Source organism: Prunus dulcis, chromosome 5 (assembly GCF_902201215.1).
Source record: "Prunus dulcis chromosome 5, ALMONDv2, whole genome shotgun sequence".
NCBI classification, from domain to species: Eukaryota; Viridiplantae; Streptophyta; class Magnoliopsida; order Rosales; family Rosaceae; genus Prunus; species Prunus dulcis.
The window spans coordinates 15,554,584-15,575,048 of NC_047654.1; the positions used below are offsets into that span (position 1 = coordinate 15,554,584).

At 38.5% G+C, this 20,465-nt stretch overlaps 3 protein-coding genes across 5 annotated transcripts; all 3 read left to right on the forward strand.

The window, feature by feature from the left end:
• LOC117629378 (transcription factor MYB16-like) lies at positions 1 to 1,763 on the forward strand. The gene is made up of 3 exons (XM_034361942.1): positions 1 to 356; positions 442 to 571; positions 768 to 1,763. Exons 1-3 carry the CDS (start codon positions 221 to 223, stop codon positions 1,492 to 1,494), a joined length of 993 nt encoding a protein of 330 aa, XP_034217833.1. The 5' UTR covers positions 1 to 220; the 3' UTR covers positions 1,495 to 1,763.
• Positions 1,764 to 2,826: 1,063 nt separating this feature from the next.
• Positions 2,827 to 10,255, forward strand: LOC117627906. 3 transcript variants are annotated; one of them, XM_034360213.1, is made up of 20 exons: positions 2,827 to 3,135; positions 3,286 to 3,355; positions 3,547 to 3,589; positions 3,909 to 3,986; positions 4,115 to 4,199; positions 4,333 to 4,415; positions 4,774 to 4,831; positions 5,278 to 5,388; positions 5,753 to 5,810; positions 6,003 to 6,099; positions 6,726 to 6,761; positions 7,263 to 7,399; positions 7,600 to 7,670; positions 7,753 to 7,806; positions 7,916 to 8,058; positions 8,199 to 8,339; positions 8,815 to 9,048; positions 9,175 to 9,234; positions 9,407 to 9,670; positions 9,780 to 10,255. In XM_034360213.1, the coding sequence occupies exons 1-20, from the start codon at positions 2,988 to 2,990 to the stop codon at positions 9,903 to 9,905; spliced, it is 2,097 nt and encodes a 698-aa protein (XP_034216104.1). In that variant the 5' UTR covers positions 2,827 to 2,987; the 3' UTR covers positions 9,906 to 10,255. The 3 variants fall into 3 exon arrangements, with proteins under 3 accessions (XP_034216104.1, XP_034216105.1, XP_034216106.1); XM_034360214.1 differs by having other exon boundaries at positions 2,828 to 3,135; positions 7,377 to 7,399; XM_034360215.1 differs by lacking the exons at positions 8,815 to 9,048; positions 9,175 to 9,234 and having other exon boundaries at positions 2,828 to 3,135.
• Positions 10,256 to 18,558: 8,303 nt separating this feature from the next.
• Positions 18,559 to 20,063, forward strand: LOC117629121. The gene is made up of 3 exons (XM_034361628.1): positions 18,559 to 19,583; positions 19,673 to 19,834; positions 19,971 to 20,063. The coding sequence occupies exons 1-3, from the start codon at positions 18,559 to 18,561 to the stop codon at positions 20,017 to 20,019; spliced, it is 1,236 nt and encodes a 411-aa protein (XP_034217519.1). The 3' UTR covers positions 20,020 to 20,063.
• Positions 20,064 to 20,465: the final 402 nt, after the last annotated feature.

Below are 20,465 nucleotides of genomic sequence, written 5' to 3' on the forward strand. Positions count from 1 at the left end.
GGGTCGTAACCAAAATTGCCGGAATTAGCCTACTGTTGCTATCACTCCATAGCCTCTAGCTAGTCCTCACAACTCCTCATTCGACAACTGTGTCTAGCCTTCAACTTTTTGAAGCTCAAACAACTACTCCTTCACACTCATTGCCTTTCTTTTTTTGCTTTTTCTTTTTTCCAATAATTAACATAACATTAATTATTAGGGTATTTAAGTGTCGATCGAAATGGGAAAGTCTACTTGCTTTGCTGCAGCATCGGGCATAAAGAGAGGTCCATGGACTCCTGAAGAAGACAGAAAGCTCTTAGATTTCATTCAACTACATGGCCATGGAAGCTGGAGCTCCTTGCCCCAAAAAGCTGGTACGTACTATTTTCTGTTGCATTATATATTGTATGCTAACTTGGTTTGAACACACAATATACTGAACTTGGTCTGTTTTTATAGGTTTGAAAAGATGCGGGAAGAGCTGTAGGCTAAGGTGGAGAAACTACCTAAGGCCTGATATTAAGAGGGGAAATTTCAGTTTGCACGAAGACCAAACCATCATTCAACTCCATGCACTTCTAGGCAACAGGTTAATACATATCTAATTATTTTATTAACGTTTTGTGAACTTATTTAGGTGCATGCATGCTTCATATGTATAATAATATCATAAGTGGGTTAGACTCATTAGTCTAAGACGTGTGTGCTCACGTCTTGCACCTGAGTTTGATTCCGCTCCTCATGTAGTACAACTTTGTGAGCTAATGATTCTGGACAAAATATAGATGGTCGGCTATAGCTGCGCACTTACCAAAGAGGACAGACAATGAGATCAAGAATTACTGGAACACACATCTCAAGAAACGACTGGCCAAGATAGGGTTTGACCCTGTCACCCACAAGCCCAAGACTGCCATTCTTGGCTCTGCCAATGGTGACCCCAAGAAGTTGTCAAATCTCAGCCACATTGCTCAGTGGGAAAGTGCCAGGCTCCAAGCGGAAGCCAGGTTGTCCAAAGAGTCTGAACTACACAAATCATCAGCTCATCAGCTACTTCACGATCAAACGGCGTCACTTACTCATGATCATCTTCACCATCAGTTTGCCCCACTCGTTCCACAGTGCCTTGACATTCTAAGGGCATCAGCTTGGGAAAGCCTGATATCAATGTCGACAAAGTCATCAAGCTCAGATGCTGATGCACCAACCAATCACATCAACGGCGGCCAAAATCACGTTTCTTTTGGTTATCATCATGATGTTCATGAGCATGGCGTTAATATCATAAGTAATTTTGAGGGTCCAACATCGGATCATCAGTTCTCAAGCATGACGGAATGTGATGATTCACGGGCCATGTCATCAATGACGACTGGATCGCTGGGTTTGAATGAGCTTATAGGCCAATATTGCGGGAACGAATGCAGTGAATTATTCGAGGCACTCCAGCAATATATGGGGTTTGAAGTTGAGGTCGGGGATGCTTGGACTAGTTTGGAACAATTATTGTGATATATAATGATGGGCATCAAATCATGACAGGCATTTCATGATGAAAATGTGATGGAGCTAGAGAGAGAGAGAGAGAGGTTAACAAACGTACGTAAGTATATATCTATCTATCTATGGTAGTTTTGATGAATGAATCTCCACCACCTGCATATATTAATATAAATAATTAGCAGAGTTGGTGGTGGTTTATTTGGGGTTTATGAAGTATTATGAATTGTGGACCATCGAAACTAATCATGAAAAAATTTGCTCTCCAGTTGAACTTCTAATTGTTGTAGTGTTTGTTTTATTCTTGTTCAATTTGCACATTATATATCATTATCATCATTAATCACATGATGAGAAAAATAGACTCGTACAACCAATCACTCCTATTTTCTCGCCTAGTACCCAACCAATAAATAAAATCAGAGAATGGAAATGAGAAATAACCCATAATAAACTCATAAAAAACACAGGCTATGTTGGTATATATCAATATTGTTGTTTTGGATTCTCTCCCTCCCTATAGGCTATAGCTATTATTATCTGAAATCGTGCACGTATTTTACAGTGCTCCTGGGGATGGACGACAATCAAATCAAGGATCGTACGTATTAATGTTGTCCTACTTCCCATATACATATGGACCATACACTGAAATCGTCACTTTCACACACGTTGAAGGGCTTGATGATGGGATGGGTCCAGACTCTATTAGGTGGGAGTCGGGTTTTTGGGGTTGATCGATCCGTATTTGATAATCACTTTAAGACATTAGATACTTACTGCTACTTTGTCTTGTGCTTGTTTTTTTTTACCGCAAACAAGTAATAACGCCCTTGGTATTGTTTTTTTGTTTTGGGGTTATATCGGAGGAAAGAAACTTCTTGGGTTTCAAAGAAGCACGTAGATATTTTTATTTAAAAATCAAAGTGCTTATTGAAAAGTACTTGTAAGTGCTTACTTATAAGGTTTATTTTTTGTCAAACGCGGTAAAAATCACTTTTTAGTCATTTCGAAAGCAATCCCAACCAACCCTAAATAAATACTTTGCCTATCATGAATTGAACTTAGACAATATAAATTGCTTTCTTAAACCCATTTGATGGTTGGGTATAGAATGACCCTAGAAATCAAAGTACATTGACCCATCTGGGAGCATTTGGGCTCTCTCAATAAAACCCACATCTTAGCGTCTATTACAAACATTCCAAGCGTATGCTTCAAGCCCATCTCCATTGACTTTCCCACAAAAGATCCACTCACCATGTTACACGTGTCACATTTCTTTAAAGCCTATCGCTACGAGCCAATGAGCGTGCCCTCCTTTTAAAAGGAAACAGTGTTTGCTTCCAAGTCTAGCGAGTCTGTTGTTGCCGCTGTCACTTTCTCCTGTCACTTGCGCCAATATTTTCAGTAATATTGGGCTCAACGCCTCCCCCAAACCCAAAGCGACTCTCGCCCTCACTCACAGACGGCAGACTCGTCGTCATCCCTCTCTTCTGAGCACCATGGCAACGCCTGCGCCTCCGGCCGCGACGAGCTCGTCAATGGCGTCCACGTTCAGAGCCTACTCGATGCCTCTGATTCTCTTTGCCGCCGCCATGTTCTTCCAGCTCTTCGTCATTCCCAAATCCTTTCCTCCTTCTAATTACGACAGTAACTCTCTCTCTCTCTCTCTCTCTCTCTCTCTCTCTCTCTCTATGTATATATATATATATACATCTGTTTCTCTCATATATATGTATGGGTGAGTGTGTTAATGTATTTGGTTTTCAAACGATTGCTTTGTTTGGTGAATTGTGGTAGTTCTTGGTATAAAGATGTATAGCTCAATTGAAGAAGTGAGAGAGGCCTACAACAATATTTCTTCCGCCTGGTAAATTTTCTTTTTCTTTCCTTGTCTACTTTGATTGACATGTCGTTTTAGTGATCGGAATCACACAATTCGTTAGTTTTGACAGTTTCCAGAAGAAGAAGACTCTGTATATCAAAGTTTTTGAAACACTCAATGTATAGTTCAAAGCACTCTGCTGTTCTTACATAGCTGCGACATGTCGTTATTTTCAGGAACTCAGGCGAGCGAGCTCCTGTTACTCTTGATTTTATCAAGGTCAGTGAATTTTTGGTTTGTCGTCTGAACCTAATTTTTTAGTTACATGTAGATGAAATAATTTGTTTAGCTTAATTGCGGTCAAATGAAGAAAGAATGGTTGATTTTGTCATTTTGAAAAAGTTGATGATAAGAAAATGATATATGTGAAGAAGGGGTTATAAAACATGGACACAACAACTATTCGTTATTTATTTTAAAAAATATGCTTACAATATTCAAAAGAGACTTGTAGCTTTCTTAGTCAGTAATTGGGCTTGCTTTCTGTTATTTAGTTAATATTTTTGCTCTAAGCATGGGATTGGGATATGAATTGCAGATTCAATATGCTTATGAGTTGCTGACGAATCCGTTGTGGAAGAGAAACTATGACATATTTGGCATTGATGAGCAAATAGTGAGTTCTTGCTCCCATTCCAAGACTTGAAGCTTTAAATGTCTAGTTTGTACTGCTCTCCTTGTTCTTTTTCTGTAACCTTTGCCGAGTGTTACACTGTTTTATTAATTGCCCTATTTTGACCGTAGGATGTAATTGAGAAGGTCAAAGAGCAATATGCAGGAGAAAGCTTTTCAAAGATAGAACTTCCTTTACTTGACTCTGTTTCTTCAGGTTGGAACTTAAGCTGTTAATTGTGTTAAAATTGCAATTACTTTATTGTTTTACTGTTTGAATTATTATTGAAAGAGTTTGTTGCAGACTTTCCATTGTTTCTAGGCTGATGAATAATCTTTTCTTTTATTAGATATTCAAGATCATGATCTTACAGTCATTACCTCCAAGGATTTCCAGACCATGTTTCAGGGTAACATGCCAGCGCTAATTCAGGTAAAATCACTTTATAAGTCATGCTGCATGTCATGACAAATTTAACCAGCTTATGCTTTTATATTTTCCTTGATTTCCCTCCCCTTCCACCAATGGTTTACTTAATAGAGCTATTTTCCTCTTTTTCTACCCTTCCATAACTTAGAGAGTAATATGCATAACATAACATAAAGACATATTTTGATATAAATTTCTATAAACACAGAACCAGAATGTGCATATCTTGTGCTTTCATATTCAGTATAGAGTTTTGAGGCTGTTTCAGATTAAACCTTATGTTTTCATTTTTCAAAACTTCTTGTTATCCCCCTTATATATGTACTGACTATTAATTCATGTTTGTTGTGATTTTGACCAGTTGTGCTCATTTGGGAGCAAAAGCTGTGATAAATTTTCTGATGCGTGGAAAAAAATTGGTATGTTTTCATTTTGGAGTACCTGATTTAAGATTCTTTATCTGAAATGGTTTCTTGACAAGTTTAGATTGTGGCTAATCCTTGCAATCGATTGAGTGAAGCCTTGTGTTTGTTACCACTTACTACCACTTACCACTTACCACTTGGTTTGTTGGTTTTGATTACACAAGTCCTTTAACCATTTAGTTTCACTGCATATTGCTTCTATTCTAAATTGTATCGCATGATTGCTTGTTTGTAGGTTGTTTTTTCTTTCTAATAACTAAATTTACATATATTCCAAGCATTGTTGTAGTTACAAGTTTACAACCCATTCCTTTGCCTCGTTAAATTTCAAAGTTTAACTCAATATATTTTTATGAACTAATTTCTCTCTCTCTCTCTCTCTCTCTCTCTCTCTCTCTCTCTCTCTCTCTTCATTTTGTTTCCTTATCTTCTATATCCAGCTGCTCTGTTGGGTGGTGTGGCAAATACTGGTCTTTTGGAACTTGGGGAGCTTCAGCTAGCAACACATCTTGCTGAGAGAAAACCAACTGGACAACCTTTCTTCAGGAATGGTAAGTGGTTTTCCGAAAAATAAATTTTGCATTCTGTTGTACAAAGTAGCAGTTGTTTGTGCACTTTAATACAGATGTTTTTGCACTTTTCTTCTGCTTCATAATTGATACGGTTCCTATCCATGATCATCATTACTACTGCACCAATTGGTGCCAGGTTAAGGTGCTGCAAAACTACTGGAAATCCTAAATTTGACTATGAATTTTTTGGGTGCAAACTGTTTTTTGTTGAAGTCTTTTGATTTTCTTTTGTTTCTTGTTTCTGACTGCATATCATTCTCTTTTTTATCTTTAAATGTTTTGTTCCTTTTTTCTCTTTAAATGTTTTGTTCCTTTTTTCTGACTTCCTATCATTCTCTTACAGGCCTTCCTTCTCTTGTTGCTTTTCCCCCGGGGTGTAAAACTTCCAATTGCCTTGTTAGGTGAGTTTTCAGTTAGCTGTAAGATCATTACTATGCTTAAATCCATGTACTTGGTTTAATGACAGAAGTTTTTAGATGCTCTGCTACATAGGCAAGGTTTTTTGTCTTTCCCCTGCTTGCTTGATATGCTCCAACGCATCATATTTCCTAAATTAGTTTGGAATGGTATCTCAGTCTGATCTTTTGTATTAGGTACGAAGGAGAGCTCTGGGTTGATTCAGTTACAGATTGGTTTGCAACAACCATACTTGGTTTACCTCGTATTCTTTACTACTCAAAGGAGTCACTGGTAATCCTATGGAATAAAATTCTCTTCGTCTCCTCTCTAACTTTATAGTAAATGCAACCTATGTTCAAAAGATAACTCAAGGTTAGATTGTTATGAGAAGGGGCTTTAGGGTAATTAGAATTTATACATGAAAGAAGTTTGGGAGTGGAATTTTGTTTCTATGGTTTAAGGTGTGGTTTAATTGGAATAAGGGTATAACAAATTGGATTGGTTTATGAAGGAAATAAGAATAGAGAATAGATAACCCTGGAAATCACTAAGAGCACTAGCTTAACCTTTTCCTAAGATATTATAAGACAGACAGCTATGTACAGAGACACACACTCACCTCCAGAACCTGGATGGTGTAATAGGCTGTTATTCTTGTTTCAAGTACGGAAATTAGATGTAGAGGTAATTTTTTTCTCTCAAAAAGTTAGTTTATGCATTCAGATGTAAGGTAATTGATGATACTGGAATTTTGTTACACAAAAGAAACAAAGCAATTTTCAGGGGCTTATTTCATCTGAAAATTTCTATTTCTCAAAAGAAACAAAGCAATTTGTCCTCCACTCAATGTATGCTGTTTCTTTTCTGTCATTTTTAACGTAACCTAAACTGATATGAATGTCTACTTCAATTTTCAGGGGCAGAAGTTTCTAGCAAAAGTTAGTCTTCATAAGGTACACTGTAGATACAATACTCAGCATAGAATTCTGCAATGTCCATATGAATCATTTTTGTTTACTTCCTTCTGAATTTGATTTCTGATCGTATTTATAAGAATGCTACATGAAAGAGGGATAATTCATCCGTGTATTGTTTAAAAAAATTATCAAAGATGGTTACTCTAAAGCAACAAAGACAATATAACTGACATTGTCATGCATCCTTGTTGGTAGTTCTTTAATGTCACTTCATTACTTGTGCTTCTCTTCCTTAGAAAGAAGTTAGGGTCATTCCAAATGCATTTGTATCGCACACTGCCTCATACAACTCGAGACATTTGCAACTTTTATGTGACTGAAACTTTCAAGCGTTTGTACTTTGTACAGTTATTAATATATATTTTTCTAATGCATTTTACTCGATTAATGTATAAATACATGCGTTTGTAACATGCTGTTATCCAATTTTATACTTATGACCTGCCACTGGGATGATTTTGTTGCCCTGGATCACAGGTAAAAGTAATTTTCTTCTCCAAAACAGGGGAGCGTGCTGCTCCTTTCATACGCCATGCTGCTAAAAATTATTGGACTCATGCTTCTTTTGCATTTGTGCTGTGGCGAGAAGAGGAATCTACTTTTTGGTTTAATTCGTGAGTGGCTAATCCTAATATTAATCTTCATGAAAGGGGATAGTTTTTCAGAATTTCTAATATCTTGTGTTGAATTGAGTCTATAATAACAGACAGTAATACTGTGAAATGAAACCTTTTGAAACTATGCTGTTATTAAAAAATGGATACAATAAAGTATGCAGCTTTGATTTCAGAGGAATTTTTTTTATTGACAACAGGTTTGAGGTGGAATCTGCACCTGCTATAGTGTTTCTGAAAGATCCTGGTGTCAAACCTGTTGTGTACCATGGCACGTTTCTCTCTTAACTTCAGTCCTCAAGAACAACTTAATAAACTTGTGTGATAAGCAAAGCTGTATATTTTTAATGCAGGATCTGTTAACAATTCATGGTTCTTAAAGATCATGGAACAGAATAAACAGCAAGGTACTGTTTTCTTACACCATTCTTCATCTTTTTTTTCTTTCTGTAGTGGGGTACACCTTGGTGAATCAGGGGGAGCTCCTTTTTTATTTCTGACAGTTTGTTCTTTCAGGGCTTCCACAGTTGAGGAGTACGACATCCATGGAATTGGGTTGTGATCCTCGAGGCTATTCCCGTGCTGGACACCATACCGTTACTTGGTACTGTGCTGTTATAGCAGGAAGGCATAGCCCAGAACTCAGTACCATGCGTGGAGTAAGTGCCTTTCTTGTCATTTTGGTCCACAACATTGCGCTCAGTCCGCGTTCAGAGAATGAATTTATGATTTATATGAGCCATCTAGCATTCATATTTTTCAAATTTAGCAATTGATGCGAATGACATAAGTTTGATAGACCATGCATAGGGTTGAAGAAATCTTATCGAATGAAGTTGAGTCAAGATCAGCTGATGAAGAGCAATCTATAGCACCAGCAGCAGGTGCACTTAAAAGCAAACGACTGACATTTGCTTGGCTTGATGGAGAAGCCCAAAAGGTGAACATTTGCGTGTCTTTTTAAGTGTTATTTCATCATGCATGCACCCGGAAACAATATCGATTCTGCAATCTACTCTGTATGTTACTATGTAGTGGTAAATTTAAAGACATCAAAAATTTCTACAGCATGGTGAACTTAGAACCAGTTTGGTTCAAGGAGCAATATTATGGCCGAGTTTTGTTCACTTGGCCATCAACCATTAGATCAAAATCCAAAGGTTGTCATTCAAAGTTGGTTTCAATCCCAAGGAAGTGCTTTGCATTATCAGAATTAATGCCAACCATTAGGTTTTGATCCAAGGGTAGTTGTTGACCACCAAATTTTATGATAAATTTCTCTCTCAATGGCAGATTTGGTACATCATTGTGTATCCATATGGGGGTAAAGGAAAATTGTATTAATTTGACACATTTGAATGGATATGCTTGTTTTCTACACCATATTCCTCAGAAGAGCTGATATTCTGTTTCAGAAATATTGTCTCTTCTTCCTCCAATCTGAAACCAGCCATGAAACTTGTGGAGAAAGGACAGATATGACTGATGTACCTCAGTTATATATCGTGCGCTACAAAAGGAATGTGACAGAAGAGGGTGACAAACCCGAGCAAAAGCCGAAAAGCATATGGGATGCAGTACAAGATCAGGAATTAGATCCAGCATCACAGCTTGTGGCAAAGTACAATGGTTCAGATGAAATTCCGGAGGTATCTAACTCTATGTTTTGAGAATTTCTTGACTTTGAATAATGCTTTAAACTACAATTAATGCCTCAACTCATATGTTCTTAGTTGGTTGCTTCGTTTTCACTTTTTCTTCTTCTTCTTCTGCAGATTATGAAATGGATCTCGCAAATAATCAAGGATGGAGACTCCAGAGATCTTCCTCATTATGTAAATGTTCTTTGCCTGTTTACACAACCCAGTCTTTCTAGGGAATTAGATGGTTCTAAGCACCATTCAAGACTGACTAGTCCCATTGTCTGATTTTCAAGTGTCAGATTCTCTGCACCTTTTGAGCGCTCCTCTTCTGTACCCTTACATTTAAAGTCTGTTTGCAATGCAGAGAACAAGAACTCCTCATCTGGTTCCTGAGAGTTCAGAGCCAATATGGTCCGCGGGTGTCCAAAGCATTCCTTCAACAAATACGATCAAGCAGAGCATCCGTCGCATTTTACGTGGATTCTATGATCGCATCGGAGGAGATCCAAGGATTGGTCCGATTTTGCTTCTGGCGGCATTGATGTCTTTTGGTACCATCTGGCTTCGGAGGAGCCAAGCAACTCCAGTGTCGAATCAACCAAGTCAACCAAGTCAACCAAATTCCAAGGTGAACATAAGAAGAAGAAGAAAAGAAATAAGAACAGACCAATTTAGCTATCCTTTGCTTCAACTTTTAGTCCTTGAGTGATGTGTTAACTTTAATCTGCATCTTACAGGAAGCAGGTAGACCAAGGAGAGACCGGCCTCGAAGAGCGACTAATGAACACCTTCCTCCTTCCATCACTGATATGGAACCCAAAGATTCTTATCAATGGTCACTATCAGGTTCTGATTCTGATTAGTGGGTGCTCACTGCTGGGTTTTTGTTTTTGGAGGTTTCAAGTTAAAAAATACCAAATCCTTGGCTCATGTTTTAAAGACCAGTTGCAAGCGCATTGGTTGAAGGCATGAACAGTTCCCCAGATATATCCTCAAACTGAAGGTGAAAACTTTGGTCAAATTTCTTAACTCATTTTGAGAAAATAGTTAGTTTGTGTTACACCTATTTACTTTTTATATTTTAAGAAAAAGGTTCTTAACCTTGGCCACGCTTTATAAAGCAAAATCCAAATTTCTGTTTATAATTCAAAACATAGCATGCGACTTTATGCTCTGTGATGATCACACATGAACATCATAGCCCTTTTTCTAATTTTGCCATCTTCCTTGGTGATAGCTTTTGTGAAAACGACATCGTATGAGAGCAAACACTGCTGCCAACATTCGAATTCATGGGCATTATTGTAAATTAATCAGATTGTAGGCATGCTGCCTGTACACTATTAAGTTTGGGAGCCCAAAGGCAATCGAGCTCGTGTTGGAATATAAATTAAACCATGTAAAAAAATAAAAGGTGGATGTAAACAACCAAAAATGTCGATACAATCGCACGTCTAGGGATTTAACATATGGTGCCTCAAGTCAAGGCTCTCAGAAAGTTTAAACCAATGTTCGAGGAAAAATTATGCTCTTCCTTGCAGAAAAAGAGTTGAACTTGAACATCAAAATGATGGGCTAGCTAGATGAAGATAAACAAACTAGGGCAGTAGCAGCACCCACTCATCTGAATTTTTGAAAGTTTATTCTTCAGCTTCTTCAAACACAAGTGTGGCATCGGAAATCTTCTTGCTCTCATTCACCCTCCGTAGAACTTTAGATTGCTCTGCCGTATGAACAATCCTCATTTTCTTCAGTTTTTGAGCATGCTCGAGGACATATCTTGCAAACTCAACAGCATTAGATCCAATTAGCATATGAATGTCTACCTCCTCAAGCTTATGAACAAAATCAAGGTTTAGCTATTTCCAATATCTCGTATCAAACTCGGAACAATTCTACAAAGGCAAGAACAAACGATTAACAATTTTCCAATGAAATATAAATATAGGACACTAAGTTTTTCTCGCTTACATCAAGATCCGGCCAAATTGAAGTTATGGCCAAAGTAGTCAAATTAGGGATTCCTCTAAAAAGAGAGGCCATGGCCGGGACAAGGATATCACACAAGCAATAAATATGCAAGCATAAATAAGAAACATTCTCTAATGCTGGCATGGAACCTCCCTCAAACAGAACCTGCAAGTTATAAACACACAACGTTAATAGAACAAGGAAGAAACCCAAAAAAACCCTGTAAGAATATGGTAAGAAATAACTACATGCAACATTTACCCTGGTTGTCTCGTGGTTTAGAGTAAGATGTTTGACCGTGCTTATACACCGAAGAACCTCAAACAAGACCAGAGCATCATGTTTCTGAGGTTGCAGAAGCAGCTCAACTTTTTCTAAGTGAGTACATTTCTCCACATTTTGGAACACAAACATATTGGCCTTCCATGCCACACACTTGAGATTTGGAGCAATAATGTCGAAATCGGAGAGGTAATCATCGTCGTATATGTACCTAAATGATTCCAAGGAGGAGCTCTGGATGGTGATACTTTCTGCCCTGCAGTTGTCAAGACTTAATTCCTTCAGGCATTTGCAGGATGATGACATCCATTCGAAAAACCCTTCGTCTATCTCAACGTTTCGCAAGTCCAGGCGTTGGAGATTGGAGGAAAAACTGGAGGAGGAGGGCTTCTTAAGAACTTTGGGATAATTCATGCCAAAGTCCAACTCTAGAGTCTTCAAAGATCCACATAGAAAGACGCAGGACGGAACCAAGGGATCCTGGCCACATTGCTTTTCTTTCATCTATAAAGATTTCAAGATGAAGCACTTCAACTCCACTCCTTACTGCAATTTCCACCCATCTCACAATCCGAGAATACTCCTTCCTACACTCGCATGCTTCTCTTCGAACGCGAAAGCTTCGTGTCTTATCAACCATCCATTTGATCTTCTTCTCCAGGCAATGACACTCCAAACAAACACGAAAGCGCTGTATCTTATTATTCCCATGACGGCTCAAGAAACTGTCCAAATAATTCAACAACTGTATCCGCTTTTCGCAAGTGGATGCAAAAGTGTAGTCACTGGCAGATAGATCAAAATCCAATGATGAATCTGAGAGAGGAAGCTCTCTGCATCTTTTCGACACGCAGCCGAAACAGTGAGGTCTGTTATGGCGAGGAAGGAAAGAATAAGATGGGCAACTTCGTCTGGAACATTGCTAAATCTAAATCCATCTGTCATTCTCTAGTTCATTCTCTCAGTACAACCTCCTTCAAACTCAGAACTTGTAGCAGCCAACTAGAATATAGAAAATGATGATTACAAATCAAATGTAGAGTTATGCTCCTATAAACAAGCTAACAGCATGAGCAAATCGTGGAGAGTTTAAAACTCAAATACAAAACACAACTGAAACCAATTTGAATAAGAAAGAACCGTTCAAACTGATGTTGGGAAGAGTTTGACCTACGTACGTACCTGGTATTGGGAAGAGAATGGGGTCGTCGTCTTGTCTAGTGTTTTGGGCTAAAGAGATCAATAAAAGTTGTTCAATGTCTTGTGCTTGATTCATATAGGAGGCGTGTTACATAATTAAAGGTCATCCAAGAAAAAACTTTGTATATATATATATAAAGCAAGAGGCAGAAAATGGTAAAACGTTCAAAATAACAGAAAATGCCCTTGGTTAATGCAAACATTAAGAATTGAAATTATTAATTAAATGAAGATAATATGATAAATTCACACTTTTTCATTTAAAAAAATTAAAATTAAACGAAAAATAAGTTAACGGATTCTATTTTTATGGAGCACAACTACCCATTATCTTTTTCTAATTCTAAAATAAATTTAATTTAAAAAAAAAAAAAAAAGCCTCTTGCAAGTGCGGAAGCACGTGTGAAGAGGCTAGTACTAATTAAGCATCCAATTCCATAATTACAGTAAAATCAAATTAATGTATACTAATTCAATGTCTGAGAATGGTTGATTGAAAACTTTGTTTTCGGATCTTTGAACGATGCAATAATTACACCCTCAATCAGAAACAATCACAAAAGGTCTACTTACCAATTAAATAGCAAAATATTAGGGTCAACTATAATCTATTTGTACCAAAAATTGCAATAACTTTTGTCAATTTCTTGCCAAGATATGTGATCTAGAAGATTTGTAGAAAATTCGTTATTTTGCATATCTGATCAAATAGATAGAAATTTAAGGCTCAAAATGTGACAAAAGCTCGTGTAGATGAGAAAGACTTCCATGAAACATGAAAGCACTATTTTGGTATCCCTGATCAATAATGTTGTGACACGCATGATAACACTTCCACATGACATAGTATAATTGATCAGCGATAGCAAAATAGTGTTATTCCCGTTGTAACTAAATTTTTTCTCCGCATGGAAAGACTAGTTGATATTGTATAATAGAAGATATTTTAAAGGTACCAAAATTTGTTGATAGAATAAAAAAAATTCAAATGTCAAAATGAATTGAGATTCTTTGTACTGCGGATAAATGGACATTAATTTTTCATAATAGATCTTGTTTCTTCTTTGCACAATTTTTTTTTCACATCATGGTCGCATTTCAAATGATTTTATGCAAATAAATTAAGGAAAAAAGACTTGCACCCAGATTTTTAAATAGTTAGCCAAAGTTTTTAAGTAGAGAAAGCCGAATCATCATATGAACTTTTCTCTAAATACAATTTAAGGATAGATTATCAACAAAATTATTCGAATCTGGTATATACAGATTACGCTTTGATATATACAGATAATCTTCTTTTTCTATTGTCAACAGTTCACATCTGTCTATGCAAACTTTCTGTTTTTCTTTCCGAAGCTTTTGTTTTTGTCAAGCGAAATAGTTAGAAATTTTGTTAATTAGGTTATCTTTATCTAAGGATTAATTTGGCTGGTTAAGTTTTGTTTTTGTCTATGCACCCCTAATATATATATATTTTTTTGGCTGGTTAAATTAAAAGATTTATTTGGGTAAAACAGATAACATGAGCGAGAGTTAAGAGTACAAATTATATGCGCCATTGGATTAATCAAAAGGCTTTTATTAAAGAGGACCTCACATGTCCCCATATTTAGCAGGACTGGATAATTATGTGTGTAGTTGGATTAATCCAAGGGCTTTTATTAAGGAGGATGTAACACCCCGACCCCAAATTTCCCCAAATTTAACCCTTATTTAATTATTTAATTATTTAAGGGTATTTTAGTCATATTTTTAGCCGGAGAGAGTTTGGGACCGTGACTTGTATTTTTGGATAGGTCGTGCTGAGACGAGTTCATAGACACGTAGTGGGCTCGAATCGGAGTTGTAATGAGAGAGATATGGTCAAAAGAAACCCAGTGGCACAACCGTAAATATTTTGAAATGGGATTTTTTATAAAAATCTGGTTTTCTCTCTCTCTCTCTCTCTCTCTCTCTCTCTCTCTCTCTCTCTCTCTCCCGCGATCTCTCTCTCTCTGCCGTCGGCCCTCTCTCTCTCTCTCCTCGTATCTCCGGCCACCGGCCGCGGCTGCGGTCGGGACCGGTGCCAAAAGGACCGGCTCGGCCGCGGCGTCACGACCCAGCCCTCCCCCGACATCGGCCGCCGCTCCAGCCGCCGGAAAATGGCGATTTTCGCCCGAAACTTCGCCGGCTCCGATCTCCCTCCTCCGGCCGCCATTTCTGGCAATCAAGGTATGGAAATTCATCCCCTCTGCATGTTCTAGCTGATGGTTGGGTAGGAATTGATCGATTTGTAGAGTAGACAATTCGAATTTCGAATTGAAATTTGGCCGAACTTCGGCCGCTGTAATCGGCCGTTTCCGGCCACTTTTTGGGGGTTGTCCAAGAACAAAAGTGACTCCAAATAGGGTGTTTTACCTAGGGTAGGAGTTTGGAGTCTCGGTTCCAAGATTTTTCGATGGACCGTAATCGCTTTGGACACCGGTCTGCCCGCGCGTGTGGCGGCGCGTGGGCGAGGGCGGCGGCGTGTATCTGGGCAGTTTTGAGGTCCTCGTGCCGTCACGAGCGCGTAGGATTTCGCGGATCTCAATTCGGAAGTCGTTTGACTATCGAACGGATATCGCCTATCGGGCGTTATCCGGGTTCGATAGGTTGGGACCGTTGGATGGTCCCAAATTTAATATATGTTAATCTGGGTAATTCTAGGATCGTGTAGGAATTCACGGATCGTGAATCGGAGCCCCGGATGTTCCGATTCAATAATTTAAAGTTTATATTTTATATTAATTGTCAGATCGTGCGATCGTGAGCAATCCGACCGTCCGATCTGAACCAAACTTGCAGGACAAGTGTCCTATACCTTATAGAACCCATAGGAACTTTCGGATCGGAGTTTGGAGGTTGTGGTCCCCGTGGGCCCGTTTGACCAGGGTTAGGGTAGTTTGACCCTTGATTGACCGTGATTCTTCCGGAGTAATCTCACCTTTCTAGGGGGATTATCGGGTGCTAGACTCTTGTGAAGGGTTACACAATATTAGAATTAATATTTATTATTATAATTATAGTAAGTTTGTACAAGAGTACAAAGAGTCTAGAATGTCAGTTTGGAGTGCTATACGCACTACCTTAAGTACCTCCCCGGATTTTGGATTCACTACGAGTACCACCAAGTGAAAGTTAGGTCCCACGTGGCGTAGGTTATCCGGCGTTGGGACAGGCCCCATACGTGGCGTTGGTTGTACCGGCGTATGGTGAGTTATGTGATATGACGTGTAGGTCTCACGTGGCGTAGGTTATCCGGCGTTGAGACAGGCCCCATACGTGGCGTTGGTTGTACCGGCGTATGGAGAGGTTGTGAGATATTGTGTTGAGGTCCCGCGTGGCGTAGGTTATCCGGCGTTGGGACAGACCCCATACGTGGCGTTGGTGGTACCGGCGTATGGGGAGTTATGTGATATGACGGGTAGGTCTCACGTGGCGTAGGTTATCCGGCGTTGAGACAGACCCCATACGTGGCGTTGGTTGTAACGGCGTATGGGGAGATATGTGATAGTATGGCATGGTCGCACGTGGCGTAGGTTATCCGGCGTGTTGACAGACCCCATACGTGGCGTTGGTTGTACCGGCGTATGGGGAGATTAGGTGGAATACAGAGAAATGAAATGAGGTATCACCTAAGTGTGGAATTAGGTTTTACGGGAGAACTACGTGTGGCTTGATCCCTCAAGGAGGGTACGTAGGCAGCCTAAGGTTATTAGGTGCAGCCGCAGACTAAATGTTAGTCTTAATTTGTATTTGAATCGTTTGGTAGTTGGTTGAGAATTTTTGGAAGGCCGAAGGCCATTTATGTAAATTGCATGAATTTATATTGTTCATGCTGCCAGTTGGGAATATAAATTGTGTTTTTATGCAGGTATAAATTTTGGGAAATGTCCAATTTATAGGGGAGACTCTGCCGAAATTTCGGCAGAAAGTATCGGTCTTTAGTAAGTGGGCCCGGCATCGGGGTGATGTCAGGAATTTCAAAGGGTTCGTCCCGGGTTTTGGAAAAATTCGGGGCGGGTCCTTTCAGAGGATCTCACATATCCTCAAATTTAGGGGAAGTTAATCTTTAATTATTGTGGAGAATGCATAATATCATAAAAAGGAGTAACAAACCCGAATAAGGGGAATGTTAGCAATATTCTTTTTTGGGCCTTCTTCATTTTTCTCATGATCATGTGACACTTTTTTTTACCCTTAAAACAATGTCATTAATAGAACAAACAAGCTAATTTTTATTTTTCAAATTTACCCTTCATTAATAAACACATTAACAAATTATGACTTTTCCTCTTCCCAGCTCCCTTACACGTCAAAATAACCTAGAGATGCAAGAATGTCGGAGGCATCTTTGTTGTCAACGTATAGAGTCCGATAAGGCACCTTGTACACTCTTCTAGTTGCCAACTATGCCAGTCATCTGGAAGTTGAGAAAGATGAACTCTTTGCGCAGCAATTCAAAAGCATTTGGCAATATTTAGTGGCCCATATTTAATATGGGTAAATTTAAAAAATAAAAATTAAATTATTTTATGTATTAATGATATTATTTTAAGAATAAAAAAAAGTGTCACATGTCCTAAAGAAAAGAGAGAATGTCCAAAAAAGAAAGTTAGAGAGAATGTTGCTAACAACGGATAATAAGGAACATTGCATGATGAAATAGGTAACCAAAAACATTGCATCATAAAACAAGTAACAAAACACGAAATTTTAAAGGGATATTTTATGAGTTGTACGGTTTAATAAATAACTAGTTATTTTATATTATTACAAAAAGAAAAGAAAAAAGAATAACAGCCTCTGGAATTTTTACACGAGTTGGAAACTTTCCTCATATCACACCCCCAACCAGGCATAACGAAACTTTCCTCATATCACACCCCCAACCATGCATAATAAAACTCCCCTCTACAGCGGCATCCCCAAACCCTAAATTCCTTGTGCCTCAATTTGCATTCTCAATAGCGAAGGCCCTATCATCTGGTATCATGGGGGATCCGAAAAAATCTCAACCTTCCGCCGCCGCCGCTGATCTCACCTCCAGCCAAGTTGATCTCCAGGGGAAGTTACAGGATATGGAGAAATCTCTGGGCAATGTAATAGAGAAAACCCAAAAGTTCGAATTGCAAACATCAATACTGGAGCCACGTCCCCGGCCTACGATGTCTTCTGCCGCCGCTGAACTCACCACTGCTCAATACCGTGCCTTGACCAAGTTATTGGAGGTGCTTTCCGCCCAGCTTTCTGCACAGCTATCCGCCCAGCTATCCGCCCAGCTATCGGCCCAGCTCGATTCGCAGAAATCAATACTGGAGGAGCTTCGCCTTATACGCCCCAGTAATGCTATCAACTTTCAATCCGAAAGGAAGAAGACTCCAAATTTCACTGTTCCCGACCGTGAGCCCTTTAATCCTTACCCAAGGTCAGCGCATAATGGCTTAGTGGATGTCATCTTGTCTTCTTAATTTTTGGATTCATCCTTAATTATATTCGAAGATTCTTGCTTGGACTATTTTTGTGTGTGGCTATTTTAATGCTAGGAGTTTTGTATCTCTTTGTTACCAGTCAGTTCACATGTGTTACGTATTCTTGAATTTGAATTGGATTACCAGCTCGGCCTTAATCTATTTTTCTGTAGTTGTTTTCTTGCAAAAACTGTGTTATATTTTCTGAGGAATCGGATGTTATATTTTACAATTCTGATCATGCATACATATATTCTATACATTGAATTGAACTTTCCATTTAACTATGATCGACCTATTACTCTCTAATATTTAATGATGATGATCTACTCCTACACTTCCATACTCAGTTTGTAGGAAAATGGAGAAATTTATTTTTATATATTGCCAGTTTTACTGTTTTGCTTGTATTTGTTTCTATGCATATATGCTTACTAAAGTAGATAGTGCAGCTTTGACCTTGCTTCATTCATTAAATCTCTCTAGGCTGGTTGGTGTTTGAAAATATTAACTTGACTTGTTCTATATATCTCTCTCTTTTTTGTCCAGCTTTTCTATGGTGGAGGATGCATCGATGGTAGATCAGGAGGAAGATAGATCTGTATATTTATTGATGTCTTATTATGATAGCCGATACACTGATTCAATCTATCAAGTTACATTCAAACATGGAGGAGTCACCCATGAACCCCCAGTAGTTGAACTTGACCAAGAGTTTTATGACGGTTTTTACATCCAGGGTGCCAGGATTACCAACCGCTCCCAATTATACATCCTTCTACAAAACGGTTATAATGACCCTTTAAAGCAGGTGCCATCAGGATATAGTATTGAAACGAAGAAGTGGTCATATCATTCATCTCTTCCTCCTAACATAACATCTAAACCACTAGCAACTCTTGTATCTGCGTATGACAAGCTCTACTATATTGCGTCTCCAGTGTGCTTACCACCAATTAAGGAGCCCTCCTTTGAGAGATATGATCCCGCCCAAAACCTTTGGGAGCGAATGCCTTCTTTTCCATTTTATCATGATGATGGGATCCGTATGGAAATAATTGGTTATGCCGTTTGTTATGGCGTTATTTTGTTTTCATTGTGGGACTCCGACCTAAATCCGAATGTTGTTGCTTTTCATGAGAGTATAAACCAATGGAGTCAAGTGACTTTTGCTTCCTATGCCCCATTTCGAGGGAGGGCCGTGGTTGTAGGTGACACTATCTATGCCGTACATGCGCTTATGGTGGAGCATATTATAGCATTCTCCTTCAAGATGGACAAAGGTGAACATGGTTGCATTACATATTCCCTAAGCCCACTGTTTACATTGCGTGGATTGGAAATCGCGTGTCCGCCAGTGCCATTTTGTGAGCTTAAGACAGGGTATTTAGTTCATTTGGGTAACCATGACTTTTTTCATGTCATGACTGGTAGTCCCAATAGCGAACCACGTCCTGAAGTTCAATATCTTTGTATCACCACGTTTCAAATTGTTGTTGGAGAAGGAGGAAGACCCATGATCAAGACCATACAGTCAACTATTCATCCTGTGAATATCAAAGGCCGTGATTGGTTCTTTCTTGAGTTCTGCTTCACGCCGTAAGTTTCTTTCACTACATTATTATAATTGTGTTTGTATGTTGGAATTATGTTACCTTTTGTATGTAACAAGGTTTCTCATTACTCAGTGAGTGCGGGGATCATGAACCTATAGAAGGGGACATTATGACTAGTATGAATCAGCCAAAACAAGAAGAAATCACTCTGAATGAACATGAACCAACTAAGGATGAGAATGTCTTGACGTGGGAGGTGGCTCGTAGCGAGTTTCTTGCTCGCCGGTGTCAAAGGTGAAAGAAATGTGTTTACAATGAAATCTTTTTATTTATTTAATGACATTAAATCAAGAGAGTCAATTGTTTGATGTCTATAAGTGTTTTTTAGTCTTTGAGTCTAGTTTCTCGAAATAATTATTTGGTTTTGCAGAAAGAGGCCAAGAAAGAAGCCAAGCTGGAGTAACCGCCATGTAGTATGAGTAGGTGCCAGGCAGCATGAAAAAACCAACAAGAAAAAGCCCAGGAAGATAAGAAAAAGAAAACCTGTAATGTAAGAAGCTGTTGCATGCAGAGCTGTACGACGAATGATGAGTTCCGCAGAAATTACTTATGTAATTGTCAATTTTGGATTATGGGTTATTGTAATTTTCATATAGTTAAGCATTTATATCAAGATTATTGGCTTGGCATTTGCTGCATATCTTCCTAACTCAGTGCCAGCTTTTTCCAGGAGCCGTGAAAACTATGTTTTTTACACAAATTTTAATACAGTTTTGACACTATGAATAGATGTGATTAAATATCACATGACAAATTAATTCTAATTCTTTTAAAATCATTATGTACTGAAAATAATCTTTAATTAAAATTTCCACTCTATTTTCTCTCTCTTAAATATATTTCCACTCTATTTATATTTTCTCTC

Excerpts from the sequence above, each read along its gene's own strand:
- LOC117629378 (XM_034361942.1), top strand. The coding sequence starts at position 221 with ATGGGAAAGTCTACTTGCTTTGCTGCAGCATCGGGCATAAAGAGAGGT. Across the intron at positions 357-441 it reads CTCCTTGCCCCAAAAAGCTG|GTTTGAAAAGATGCGGGAAG; the intron begins GTACGTACTATT and ends CTGTTTTTATAG. Across the intron at positions 572-767 it reads CATGCACTTCTAGGCAACAG|ATGGTCGGCTATAGCTGCGC; the intron begins GTTAATACATAT and ends GACAAAATATAG.
- LOC117627906 (XM_034360213.1), top strand. The coding sequence starts at position 2,988 with ATGGCAACGCCTGCGCCTCCGGCCGCGACGAGCTCGTCAATGGCGTCC. Across the intron at positions 7,671-7,752 it reads CAAACCTGTTGTGTACCATG|GATCTGTTAACAATTCATGG; the intron begins GCACGTTTCTCT and ends TTTTTAATGCAG. Across the intron at positions 7,807-7,915 it reads GGAACAGAATAAACAGCAAG|GGCTTCCACAGTTGAGGAGT; the intron begins GTACTGTTTTCT and ends TTGTTCTTTCAG.
- LOC117629121 (XM_034361628.1), top strand. The coding sequence starts at position 18,559 with ATGGTAGATCAGGAGGAAGATAGATCTGTATATTTATTGATGTCTTAT. Across the intron at positions 19,584-19,672 it reads CTTGAGTTCTGCTTCACGCC|TGAGTGCGGGGATCATGAAC; the intron begins GTAAGTTTCTTT and ends CTCATTACTCAG. Across the intron at positions 19,835-19,970 it reads CTTGCTCGCCGGTGTCAAAG|AAAGAGGCCAAGAAAGAAGC; the intron begins GTGAAAGAAATG and ends TTGGTTTTGCAG.